At 32.5% G+C, this 14,279-nt stretch overlaps 1 protein-coding gene across 1 annotated transcript in view; it reads right to left on the bottom strand.

Moving 5' to 3' along the window:
• Positions 1 to 1,790: 1,790 nt before the first annotated feature.
• Positions 1,791 to 14,279, bottom strand: part of LOC106080200 (uncharacterized) — a 29,611-nt gene continuing 17,122 nt past the window's right edge. Inside the window, exons 2-7 of the mRNA XM_056023604.1 lie at positions 7,963 to 8,061; positions 7,208 to 7,363; positions 6,522 to 6,646; positions 5,016 to 5,154; positions 4,286 to 4,415; positions 1,791 to 2,541 (exon numbers count right to left, since the gene is read on the bottom strand). Coding sequence (XP_055879579.1) covers positions 2,447 to 2,541; positions 4,286 to 4,415; positions 5,016 to 5,154; positions 6,522 to 6,646; positions 7,208 to 7,363; positions 7,963 to 8,061 — 744 coding nt within the window. The 3' untranslated portion in view covers positions 1,791 to 2,446. The remainder of the gene's footprint in view (positions 2,542 to 4,285; positions 4,416 to 5,015; positions 5,155 to 6,521; positions 6,647 to 7,207; positions 7,364 to 7,962; positions 8,062 to 14,279) is intronic.

Below are 14,279 nucleotides of genomic sequence, written 5' to 3'. Positions count from 1 at the left end.
CTTATTGTAATGTTATTTAGAATTTTAATTTGAAATTGTAATAGTTATCAGTAAAAAATATTATATTGTTAAAGTTTCCTGCTATTTGACATTAAATTTGGTAAAGCTTAAAAACAAAATTAATCAATTAATTTAATTTTAATGGGACAGTATAATTATGTATCATCATTGGTGGTTGTTTCTGGAAAAATAAAATGGAAATAGATACTAAGCTCTTTGAATATATATAAATAAATTAATATTGATTGTAGAGAGAATCTTATTTTGCTAGTTTGAAAGGAACAGTAAAAAGAGTACTTTATTTTATTTTGCTTTTCGAGAGACATCAAAGCTTTTTAATTTATATTGTTGGTAGGGGTATTATCACATATGGATAGATTTATAATAATAATAATAATCTTTATTATCCGTAAGATCCGTATGCAGAAATTATTTGTACTGTGATTATTATAATGTTGTTTTTCTTCAAGTACGACCATTCATCAGCTATAATTCTAGCCATTAATCTAATCATGAGTATTGAGAGAAACTCTGTGTATTACTTTATTAGCTCAATTTTTTGGTGCTTATGGTGATGATGTTATTTTTTTCTAGTGTTATTGTTCTATATATAAATTTATATATATATATATATACACAAGGATTACATGCAAACCTTGTGAACTCAGGCTTATTGAAAAGTGTTTTAACTTTCTAGTCAAGTCTAATAAATTTTGACTTTGATGGATGAGACTATAAGACATGTGTTCTGACTGCAGGAAAATAATGTTTAAAAGCTCATACAAATCAAAACTTGGCACTATTTGAGCTTGATAGATTAAAAGTCATTACTTTAGTTTATCATTCACTTTTTTTACAAAGCTTATATCAACTCACTCTGTCTATCTGGCCAAAAATTTGTACACATTATTTCTACAACACCTTATCTCGGATGAAACTGAAATTTTGCACAATTTATTTATTTTACCTGACAACACAAGAATCAATTTAAAAAATTAAACAATTAATTATTGGTAATTAATTATTTTGTTTGGTATCTCAAACAAGAAAAAGAAATAGTACTTGACTGAAGTGGTGGTAAAAGCTAAATTAGTCTCCTTTATAGATTGTCATCTCAGGCTTATTACAAATTTAATTACATGATTCAAACTAATTGATACATTTAATATAAGCTTTTTTTTTTTTAAGTATTTCTTTTTTTTTATTTTGCTTGTTTTTTCTTTGAATTTTGAATATTACTTGGTATACATTTGTCAATACTGATATTAATTAACAAACACAAAGGTACACATATTTGGGAAGTGAATATGACATTATATGACATTTTTTTTTTTTCTTTATACTCTTCAATATAAAGTTTGACTTTATATAAAATATTCATATATATGAATGTTTACAATGTAAACATAATTTTTTCACCTATGTGCATGTTGGTATCATGTCATGTACCCAGTGATATACAGATATAGCAATCAGTATTTACATTTTTGTTTTGCATTTATTAAAGCTATATAACTCTAACATTTTTTTTTAATTTTGTCTCCTCTCATATAATTCAAACTATTGAAATGATTACATTTATCTTTTTATTGTACTATAATATGTACATGTTAAATGTATCTAACCAAAAAATAAAAAAGAGAACAAAAATGGCTTGTTTTTATTTTATTTTCATGGTAATTTTGTTAGTACAACTCAACCAATAAAAAAACATATTAATAAACAATCAAAAAAAAGACAAAATGAAGTTTTACACAAAAGAAAGATAATGACTTTTGGCATCACAACTAAAATGTCTTATTTTTTATTTTATTTTCATGGTAATTTTGTTAGTACAACTCAACCAAAAAAAAAAAAAAAGTCAAACATTTATTCTTTTTTTTATATAACCATATGAATAAACAATAAAAAAAAGACAAACTGAAGTTTCACATAAAAAAAAAAAGAAAAACACAATAATATAGAAAGGAATAAAAGTTATTCACTAAAGATCACTGGAGGGGGGGGGGGGGAGGGGAGAATTTCTTCCCTTACAATGCCAGTTTGGCCACTGTAGGTGTACTTATGAGATAGGTTTCGAACTAAATGTTTCACATGTTCAATTAATATTTCAAATCAGTCAAGTCACTCAATCATAGTTACAGTATATAAGTAGAATGTTTCAGATAGTTAAATTCGTACCTTGCTGACCCTTAAAAAAAACTTGATCAGAAAACATCCATATCTCGGCTTGACTTTCTTCACAAAGCAACCACATCTTACAATATTATACAATCAAGAGTAAGCAACATGTCAAATGGAATTCATAAACCATTTCAAAAAACTAATTCTAATAGAGATTGCCCTTAACAGCTTGAACTGTAGTCCACAATGTCTTTGTTTTAGTCATTGATGTCATCTAAGCTGTTGAAGTAACGCTGCATTTATACAAGATTATGTGTAGTGCTCAGTGGTCCACACGTCCAGCCAATACGACAGCAATGTTTTCATCCCTAACTCCTGGCTTGTATAACAGTTTCCAGAGATAGTTGGTTGTAATCACTGAGGAGTGAAGATAAGATTTCACCAAAATTTCAGCGAAATGTTCTGAGAACAAAAAATATAAACTCTATCTTGCACACAAGAGTACTCACATTCACACAAATATATGAAAAGTAAGTTTCCCCTCAGACCTTGCGATCCATGGAGCAGATACAGTCATCTGTTTCCATGGCCAACAGTTAATGAGCAGGGTGTCATGTGACCAACCATCTTTACTTTTGCCAACTAGAGTCAATACCCATTAGAGTTGGGTGGACTCAGGGGCACCCTAAAAATCCTGAAATTCAAAATACCAGTCTTGACCAAGGGAGGCACTTAACCACTCATCCACCACACCCCCTGAAAATGTATTTAGAGATCTTTAATTAAGAAAGTCAAGAGAGAACCTCATTTTTAAAAGGGCCAAAAAATTAAACATGCAAGAGAAGATAGATGTTTGAATTTTATCTAATTCAAACATCTTATTTTGAAAACTTAGATCTACTTCTATTTATCATTCTTTCTTTTTGTTTGTTTCAAAACACTTTGGACGCCTCTGAGTCCACCCAGCTCTAATGGGTATCTGTCATTAGGGGCTCTTTTTAAAGTTTTTTGACAATGTCTGTTTACACCTTGTCATGTATTTATATAGGGTGAAGTCCTTATGACTTCATTGATTATCTTAAAAGTTTTAGTAAGACTAAATTAGGTCTCCTTTATTAGCGGCCCCCGAAAGGGGAAAAGACATCTGTCCGTCCGTCCCGTTTAGATCTCGTAAACTAGAAGAGATATTGAAAATCCGACTTCACAATATTTTAGACCATTCAAAGTTCTGATGCAACGGCTACTTTTTTTTTTCCTGAAAGCGAAAATTCTAATTTTTAAAAATCAATTATGCAAGAAGTTTTTTATAAGAAAAAGCTAATTAGTATGCATTATATGTTACACCTAATTTAAGACGAATATTAATCTTATAAACATCATTTTCGTGAACATTTTTTTATATAGCGGAAATTTTTTTTTTTTTTTGTTTTGAGAATTTGAAAATGAGATTGAGCCTTTTCAAAGAAATTAACTTATTTAGTTCGAACCGAGGGTCCCGGGTTCGAATCCTGGTGAAGACTGGGATTTTCAACTTCTGAGTCTACCCAGCTCTAATGGGTACCTGACATTAGTTGAGGAAAAGCAAAGGCGGTTGGTCGTTGTGCTGGCTACATGACACCCTCGTTAACCGTAGGCCACAACGACAGATGAACTTTACATCATCTGCCCTATAGACCACAAACTAGTTAGGCCAGGTTCACATCTAACTTTACATTCACTTTCACGTATCCTTTGATCTGCGGGACGGTTAGGGCACTACACAAAATCTGTTAACCTTCTTTCTCCATTCTTATCTCTCATTTGTCTTTGATATAATTTCATTCGGATGTTCTTTCTGAAAATATTGAAGCCTACCTGGGTGGACCACTGGTCGTGCGGTTTGCGCGCTGCACTGTCGTTTGGATTTATCGACGATCGAAGGTTCAAACCCTGCCTGCTCCCATCCCCCGTCGTCCTGCGGGAGGTTTGGACTAGGAAGTAAACTAGCTTCAACTCTGAAGGATTATCCGAATTATGTAAAACATTTTACTTCGGGGGCCGATTTTGAGTTTGTGTTTCCACACAAACTGTCTTTAGTAACCTTGTTGTTTTTAATGTTATTTCAACAGAATATAGAATAAAGTCATCAAATGTCTAATTTGCCTATACTAATAAAACTCACATATTTCTCCCTCTTGCAAAATTTCCTCAAATGAAGTGCATATGTCATAGCAGGCATCTTCCAGCTGCAGTCTAACAAGGCTTTGACCTTTGACTTGGATGTACAATACTAGCTCATAGGACATATCAACCTGTAACCAAATGCTTATATGATTATGGACTCATTAACCACATGGAATTAGATAAGTTTTGATTTTATTTTTAAATACATATCTTCTTTTATTTTGTAATATATCTCTCTCTCTCTCTCTCTCTCATTATATATATATATATATATATATATATATATATATATATATATATATATATATATATATATATATATATATATTTATATTTATACATATATATATTTATATATATATATATATATGTGCGCGTGTGTGTGCACATGTATGTGTGTGTAAGAATAACAGAACTATATATATAAATAATTAAATATTTTTTTTTTTTTTTTATATTTATTTGATGCAATTTGTAAATTCCCTAAATGTTGTCATTGACTTTTTTAGTCTTTTCTTGAAGTAATTTTTTAGATTTGCACCTAGATCTGAAAATCCTCCCTAACCCTGACATTGTTGTTTTTTTTAAACTACTAACTGTATTTTAAAAGATATTTTTTGCTTTGCATTTTTCTGCACCTAACGCTCATCCCCTTCATATAGATCTACTTTTGTCAGGTAAAAATATGTCTATGTCAGTCGCTGTACATCTTATATTAGTGTTATCACCTGTTTAAAAAGTTTGCTGCTGTAGTTGGAGGATACTGAGATCCAACTGGTAGGTAACAGCGCCACTGAAGGTGGTAAAAAGTATGGCCTTTGATAAAGAGCCCGAAATGTCTTGGCTGCAGAGTGATGACAGTTTTGCCTGAAAATGCAAACAGTTTTATCTTAATTCACACTACAAGCCTTTATGTTGAAGCAAACAATTTTAAAGGTATTTATATATTTATACCAGTGTTTCCCAAACTGTATTCCACGGAACCCTAGTGTTCCAATAGGCCTGAATAGGTGTTCCACAAACTACTGGACTAATAAACTAGTAGGTGAATAAATCTCTCTAAAAAAAATAAGCAAAGTGTTATGCTAAGGTAAATACACAAAATATGTGAAGTGTTCTGTTAAGGAAAAAGTTTGGGAAACACTGATTTATACTTTTAAATGCAATATTACTTTTTTTTATTTTGCTGAGTGAGTGTTCTGTTTGCTTTATCAAGCATTATTTAAAGTAAAATCTAGTTAGTCTGTCTGTCTGGTAAAATGTTTGAACATGTTTTTTCTCCCATTTCCCATTCTCTGATCAAGTTGAAACTTTACACAATTATTCATTGTACCTGACTAAACATGAATTAATAAAAAAATTAATTATTGGTTATTAATTATTTAGTTTAATATCAAAATAAGGGGAATAAATGCTACTTAATAAAAGATGTGGATGTATATATGGATTTAATCCCCTTATAACATTTTGTAACATTTTTTCTCCCTCTTTCCAATCTTGGATAATGTTGAAATTTTGTTTAATTATTCATAGTCAATGACAATACATGAATCAATAAAAACCAAAAACCAAAATGAGTTAGTCAATTAGTACTAATTTTTAGATTAATGGCAGTAATAAGCAGTTCTTTCCCTTAGATAAGTGTTGTTGTTTTAGAAGTAATCTTTTTTGTATTGCGTGTTACTAAATAAGCATCTAGGACCTACATAAAACAAAAGAAATCACATACTGTAAATAATATGCATGTAGTAAATAAAGATATTAATGATGGGTCAAATGTCTGATATTTTTAAACTTTGTAATGTTTATTTCCCCCAATGTTTCACACTTTTATGTTTCCATTGGTTGGATGGTATTTAGTCTGTACAAAGAATGTAAAGCTAAAATGAAGGCAGAAGTAGTTGGGCTGTTCAGATCAATGCTGAATGTATTTTTTTCAGAGACTGTATTAAAACACTAGAACTAGATCTATCATTTAAACTTTTTATCCCTTTCAGTTTGGTTCTGCTCACTGCCAGTTAGAGTAAGGAATCTAAGGATAATAGTAATAAATCTCAACACAGTCTATTCAGAGTCAAATGTGCAAGCTAAAAGTAAAAAAGAATGCAAAAGCTTAAAAATGAAGTGTATATCCTCATGTAGATAATCTTTTCTCTTCCCCTCCTCTAGTAATTCAGATTTAAAACAAAACTTGGATTTTTTAAATTAAGAAACAAAAATAAATGAATATTCACCATTGTGCGTAAAACTTATCGATTTTCTTGTTCATAAACATTTTCAACAGCTGTCTGTGATCTAAGTTTTTCAAATTGCTAGACCAATGACAACTTTCATACTGTCCTAGATTTCCTTGATACATCTAAATAGTGGAAGAGACAGAAAACAATGTTATTTAGGCCTGCAAGATAAAAGCCATTCCTGTGTATCAAGTTTAAAGTTTGAGCTAATTAAGATTATGTTTGAAATTTTAGGCATGGTACTCTTAAAGTGTTAATGGAAAAGGTTGTCAATAATCCTTCTAACTACTTTAATTGTATGAAAGAGACTATATATTTTGTTGTATTATGAGTGTGTAAATGAAGTAAAGAAGATATTTAGTACTGAAAAGTAAATTACTGCATATTAATGGTACAGTTAAGTTGACTAGGTGATATAGGCCTACAAGCAATAAAAAGGGGGAGGGGGGGGCGGATATAGTCATAGTGTTTATTTAATGGAGATCATATCATGACCATGTCACATAATTGAATCATGACATTTTTTCTCATTGCAAGCTTATGTTTGACACATTTAACAATTAATTATTTTCTGTTGCTGTTTTTGTTCTATATGTTATAACCTCTAATGTATAGTTTAATAAGTGAACTAATTTTTGAAAACATTCTATAGTTTTAAAATGATGAGCTATAGTAGACTGTACCTCTGCAAGTGTACGAATGGAAATATTTTTGGTCTCCAGCCAATCTTTGGCTCCATCTTTGATAATGACCGGAAGATCTGTGTGGATGTATTCCTCAAATAAATGCTCACCGGTCACATCCTTAATTTTTGTTATTGCATCGAAAGCCTCACAAACCTGGATTTAAAAAAAAAAAAGAAGAATGAGGATAGAGAATTTATCTTTTTTTTTTATCTCACTACAGACATCTAAAGAAAACAAAAGATTTTGTTTTGACACAAGATGTGTCTAGACACAGGAAGTAAGATCAAGAGTCAGTTTAAAAATAAAATATATGATGAAAGATATTTTACAATGCTCAGAAATAATTGCCCCTGAAAACAAATAAAGCTATAAACCACATAGGTGGACAGATTAGAATGAAACATACCTAACACCTAAATGTGGACAGCTATAATAATTAGTCCCTTTTATAATGAAGTCTATAACAAGCCTGAATTAAAAGTCAATACCACTAAACGGTAACTGGTATTAATTATTGTTTTTTTATTTGATGCAAAGTTAACTATTTCAATTTGCCTACACTATTAAATGCAATTTTGTTGAAAGGATTAAGAGGCCTACTTATTAAGGTGGTTTCTATATATTTTATCTTAGACATCATCGAGGCATATAGTTTTGGAATGTCATATACATCTAGTTCAGGGACACTTTGTATAAAGTGTTCACACTAAAATATGTACAGCCTTACTATTCTACTTTAATGAGTGACGTACCTCGCAATCTGACAACTGCAGGCCACTTGGAGTATACAGAGGATTCTCAAACCAACATCTGGAATGATATATTTGGGTCCAGTCCCATAAAGGGAGAATCTGTTTTAAAAAAAAATCATTAAAAATATAGTATTTGATGAAAAACAAAGTTATAAATTTAAAAAGAAAAGAGATATACTTATGGGAAAATTTAATTAACTGCACATAAAAATGTTGCTTTTATTGAAGTCCACATTAAAAAAAAAAGATAACTAAACTTTAAATTTTTTACATTTTTTTGCACCTAATGCTTATACATTATATATAGATCTGAGCTCTGCCACTTGCATCCCCTGCCGTCCTGCAAGAGATTTTGGCTAGGACATATAGGCCCTACTAGGCATAATTTTCATTGCTGAAGAAACTTCCAAAATCTTGGAACAAACAAAACAAAACAAGCAAAATAAAAAAAAAATATTTAAAAAAAAAACAACAAAGCTCATATTAAGTGTATCAATTAGTTTGGATCAGTCGTGTAATTAAATTTGTAATAAGCCTCGGCACCAAATCTATAAGAGGACAAATTCAGCTTATACCACCACTTCAGTCAAGTACTATTTCTTTCCCTTGGAAAGAGGGCTAATTTATATTATACCACCACTTCAGTCAAGTACTATTTATTTCCATTGTTTGAGATACCAAACTAAGTAATTTATTACCAATAGTTAATTAACTAATTGGGGTAAAAGTTGATGCTTGTGTTATCAAGTAAAAGAAATAATTGTGTAATGATCCGAGATTGGGTGTCAGATAAATAACGTGTACAATCTTATGGCCAGACAGACACACACACACACACAGAGTGAGTTGATCTGATATAAGCTTTGTAAAAAAAAATTTAGGGCTACAATGATTAAGCATTTATTTTAAAACATATTTCCAACACACAAAACCTGAACTAAATGAAGTTATATCAATTCTCCCTTTCTCTCTCTCTCCCTTCAACACCCTCCTCTCACCCTCTCTCTATCTCATATGTAGCATTTCCAGAAATAGTCTTACAATGTGTCCAAATGTCAGCGCTAAAATAACGTGAACTTCTATGCTTGTCTAAACTAACACATTATCAACGAGACTATTCATTGTAGTTCCTTAGCTCCTTACTCACCTTGTGCTATTCAAAGCTATTGGTTCTAACTTTCTATGTGCTCTTATAAAGTGTAACCAAGTGACCAACGCACTCTGACTCTGAAGCTAGAATTTCATGTCATATCATTTACTCGAACTGCTGATCATTGTGATGATTTAAAATATTCACTTTTATCATCCCCAGTATAAAACATTGAATTATGTATTTTAAATATGTAAATCGACATTATGTTAGAGCAACATATTGGCCTGCCTCCGGATCTCGGTAAGCAATGTAGTCTAAGGCTAATGCACTCCACTTGATGAAATCAATATAGATCACCTCATCTGGATGACAATAACAAAAACGCCCCCTTCATCCAAAGACTAGTGCCAATTTCCTAGTCTGGAACATTGTACTTCTTTTCACCTTCGAGTCTGCACTAAGTATAAATCAATAGAAAGTTTGATTCGCCCTACTGATAGACTCACTTCTTAGCTTATCGTGTGATCCTATCGGTCAATGTGTGCCACAGCTAACTACAGATTTGACAAACGAAGACTTGAATGTCGATGAAACGGCTGCGATAGGAATTGTGTAGCATAAAACGTATGGCGATAAATTGTTCCACGTTGAATTGCGCACAATAAATTGTCAGCGATAAATGTGAGTTATGACTTGTACGCGATAAACTGTCTGCGAGAACATTGTGAGTAAGCATGTCATTTTGAAACTCGTCTGAAAAGTACTTCAAGTTATTGTAGTCAAAATAAAAATGTACACTTTCCCATAACAACAAGAAAAGTGTTTCGATAAACCAACACCTGGGTTAAACAAAATGTCGCTTCTTATATTGTCGTATAAAACGGGCAAGGCCACTTTGACTGTCTCTATCATTGGTTCTATTATCCCCGCTTTCTCCTCCTTGCACTCCCCCGGAATCTTTCATCAATATTGCAGTTGTTTTTTTTCCTGTAGCCTTAGTAATATTTGTTTTCCATTGGGCGACATAAACTCAATGTCACTGTGACTCTAACTTGATCACTTCTAAAACGAGTTATTTTCACATTTACATTGGGCCCTCCACCATCGTGTACAAGATAATCAGCTAGACAGTGTCAGTGAGCAGCGGCTGAGACTCTTTAATACACAAAAAATTGCTCTTTCGCATTCTTATTTGAAGAATTTATGGGTGGGTAAGGCAGGACGGGTTATACGTGCTTACCGCCCAGAGTTTAATAAGAGTTTTCTGACATATCTGAGATATATTCTATCTGTCATCCAGTTTACAAAACCCCTCAACACAAGAAAACATTAAGAAACTGAAACAGACACAAAATAGAGCAGTGAGATTTATAACTAACGAATATTCACATTTGACTAGAGTAACACCTTTAGTAAAATCACTCAGAAAAATGTCAGTTATTAAGAGTAACAAAAAAAAAAAACTAAAACAAATTAATTCCACTTATCTTATTCATGACCAATAACACAGACTAAAAACGCAAAATACCTAGGTGTTATAATAAATGAAAAACTGTCATGGAATTCTCGTATTGATGAAGCTATCAAAAAATCAAACAAAGCATTAGGGTTTATTAAAAGAAATTTCTATAAATCAAATAAGAACATAAAACTAAAATGTTATTTAACCTTGGTTAGGCCAATAATAGAATATGCATCCTCTGTTTGGGACCCCTCAACTCAAGAAAACATTAAGAAACTGGAACAGACACAAAATAGAGCAGTGATATTCATAACAAACGAATATGCACATTTGACTAGAGTAGCACCTTTAGTAAAATCACTAAATTTAGAAAGCCTTCAGGACAGAAGGCTCAAAAGTAAAGTAGCAATTATACATAAAACACTGAACCATAATTTTCAAATACAAAAACAAAATTTAATAAAATACTCAGAAAGACACAAAGAGAAAGGCACATTCCTCGTTCCATATGCTAGGACAAATTTGTACAAATACTCCTTCTTCCCTAGTGCTATTAGAGCATGGAATGGGTTGCCTGAGCTAGCCAAGAAAATCAATGACTTAGCACAATCTAAGTCATTGGCATGCATGACGCGTAGGACGTAATCATCTTCTTTTTTGAAGTAACGTCTGTATTCTATAAGATAAGAAGACATAACGAGTTAGACCAGCGTTTCTCAAAATGGGTGGTGGGCGACGTCATGTCAAAGGAGCCTCGAAGTCTGTAGAGATGGGAGAGTGAGGCCAGTCAATTTACTTTTCAAGGGTAAAAATACGTTATACTTTCGATATGTTATACATTCGTTGTAGTTAAACTTTCATGATCCAAGTAAAATGACCACGTTTTAAATATTTGAAGAAACAGACGTTGTTAAGTCTTCTGGGTAAAAAATCTCATCATTTTCCCGAGAGGCGTCAGCAACAATATCGACCCCAAACTTTTAGAAGACGACATTCCTCTCGCCTTTCTTTTGTCGCAGCGGTCAAATTTCTCCCTATTGCCCTGCATCGTTATTTTGACGACTTTTGTGTTCTCGACAAGAAGTCTTACTTAACACGAAGATATTCACACGACGATCACTCCCATTATAGACGAACGTGAGCTCAATTTACCTCGAATGTCCCTCGCATGTTGATAGAATTTGCCAGGCAGCCCCTTTCTTTATTTCACTTAATTTGACATGCCCGTCTATCCCAGTTTAATACCTTTTATTTTATTTTTATTTTTATTTGTATGAACGTTTCTTACCACGAGTAAAAAGTAGGAAGTTGTGGACACCAGGAGGATGAATTTTTGAAGATCAGAACGCCCTGAAATGTGCTGGAGAAGATCTTAAAGCCCACTCCCCCCCCCCCCTTCGCTGGTTGGATTGGGAACATGCTGCCTTTTCACTACTGTGAACTGAAATAATGTTTCTGTTGTACAAAACAGTGACTAGCTACGAAACCATTTTTTTTTTGTCTGATTAAAAAAAAAAATAAACGGACTAGCTTTAACGAACATTTATTACTTCGGTAGGTAATTGAATTATACTTAAAATCTATATGCAAAGAAAAACCGGAAAATCATGTTACAATTTTATGTCTGTAAGTTACTTTTTCTTTACATCCCTATAACCTCCCGGATCCCATTGGGAGATTGGAACACGGTCCCAAACCTCAGCTGGCTGGTTCGCATGGGTGGGGGAGGGACACTGCACCGGAAAAAAAAAGTTCGCGAAACACTGAGTTATATGTTTACAAAGTTGTTTTCAATATTAATGTATACATATTCTATTTATAGACCTCACATTCAAGGGGGGATAAAAACAAAAAAGAGGATGAATGGGGAGAACTGCTGTACAGAACTCTATTGAGGCACTGGAGTCGTTACAAAATGTTACGATAAGGGGAAGGGGCAGTAACACATATTAAAAGAAATTTTAACGTTTATGGTTGGCTAATGCGAGCTCGGGTTGATCAACAGTCTATGACAGCCATCGTAATGAGGAGTCAAATCCTCGGAAATCGTTTTAGCTAATGATGATGATGGTGATTATGGTGCGGCTGAAATTAGGCATTACACTATTTGTCAGGATTATATATATAGATATGCAATAATATACATATTTTTTTTTATATCTAAATCGGTTCATGATATGTGAAAGCCATCTTTAAAAAAATACTCCTGAGGTCGACTTGCTAACATTGCATACACAATCAATATGCTACCCTGAAGGAAGATAAGAAGCGAAGTAGACTAGAGATCAATACACACTGAGCACTTGTCATTTACTCTCTAACCAGCTGAGTTATATTCCTAATTCCTAGCCCGTTTCTTAGATGTAGAGGCAAATACATTATAAACATATCTACTTTTTATACCTTTTTTTTTTTAAATTCCGAGTAGGTCTTCTCAGTGGCGTCACTAGGGTTGGTGTCACCGTGTGCGGTCCGCACCCCCGAACCTGCCTCGTGACGCTACGAGGTCTTCTATATTTTAGTTGTCAGTTGTCAATATAGAATGGTCAAAAGCCCTGTTTCAATTTTGAATGCGAATTTTCATTTCGGTATATCCGGTATATAATTTGTTAGTGTAAAGTAAATGTGGTTAGTCGTAATGTTGGCAATGTTATGCCATGATCATGGCTTTATTAAACAATCGCTCTGCGTTGGCCACATAATAAAAAAAAAGTAGGTCATTTCACTAGCCACATTAAACAATTAGTCGTTGGTGACAATAAGATAACATGACACAATTGCTAGTCGTTGACTACGTTATGGCCGCATTACACCCTTGCTAGCTAGTGATTACAGAACCATGTGACCTTCATCTCATCTTATATTAACTGTCATTAATTATTGAGGTTAAAGCTCATTAAAGACTTGTTAATTTTTATTTCACTTAATATTTTTCTTTATAATTTAAAATCATTTTTACATTTCTTAACAAAGAAAACTTTTGTTGTTGTTGATTTTTAAATAATTTTTTCTTTATTTCAATACTTTGTGTGTGTGTGTGGCATTGGGACCAGGTACATTTTAGGCGGGCAGCATCTCGGGGAAAAAAATCGTAGAATGTATGTGATTTTCAAAATGAAACTTGTTAACAATTCCTACAATGAGCCAGATTTTAGCCTGCATTCTCCTCATTGGTTGGGAACTGCGTGGGCGGGTATTTCAAAAAGATTCAAACTATTTTCCAAGAAATTTGATAATTTATGTATATCATAAAAAAAAGATCTAACTGACCACGCTGGGAAAACTCTGGTTTGACTTATAATTTTCAAAATATAATAATCTTAAAATTAAATTTGGCTTACGTCTTTTGATTTTGAACACGGCTTCAGCGAGAATTCCCACTGACTCAAGTATGTCGCTTTTTATTCAGTCAACAGTTGAATATGGTTGAATATGAATAAATAGAAGTACATGGACACTCAACGCTTGATCTAATGTAGAAGTTCCAGTCCACATTCCCTTGTAAAATCATTATCTAGATTGTTGACACTACCTCATCACAATTACATTACAGGTAATCTTCACCGTTAACAATTAATTAATAGTTTTTTTTTAATCCTTTAAAAAAAAAAAAAAAAAAAGCGTATCAAAAGGGAAGAACTCCACACTTACAGCTATATCTCTCAATAATGTAGAAGTTATTTCCCCTTTTTCGATTATCAAATAAAATAATTAATTGACGTTTGTTAATTTTTTTATTTCCCTTTTTCGATATCAAATGTT

The sequence above is a fragment of the Biomphalaria glabrata genome, chromosome 3 (assembly GCF_947242115.1).
Source record: "Biomphalaria glabrata chromosome 3, xgBioGlab47.1, whole genome shotgun sequence".
In the NCBI taxonomy this organism is placed as follows: Eukaryota; Metazoa; Mollusca; class Gastropoda; family Planorbidae; genus Biomphalaria; species Biomphalaria glabrata.
The sequence above is the reverse complement of the archived record's forward strand: the minus strand, read 5'-3'. Positions and strand labels throughout refer to the sequence as shown.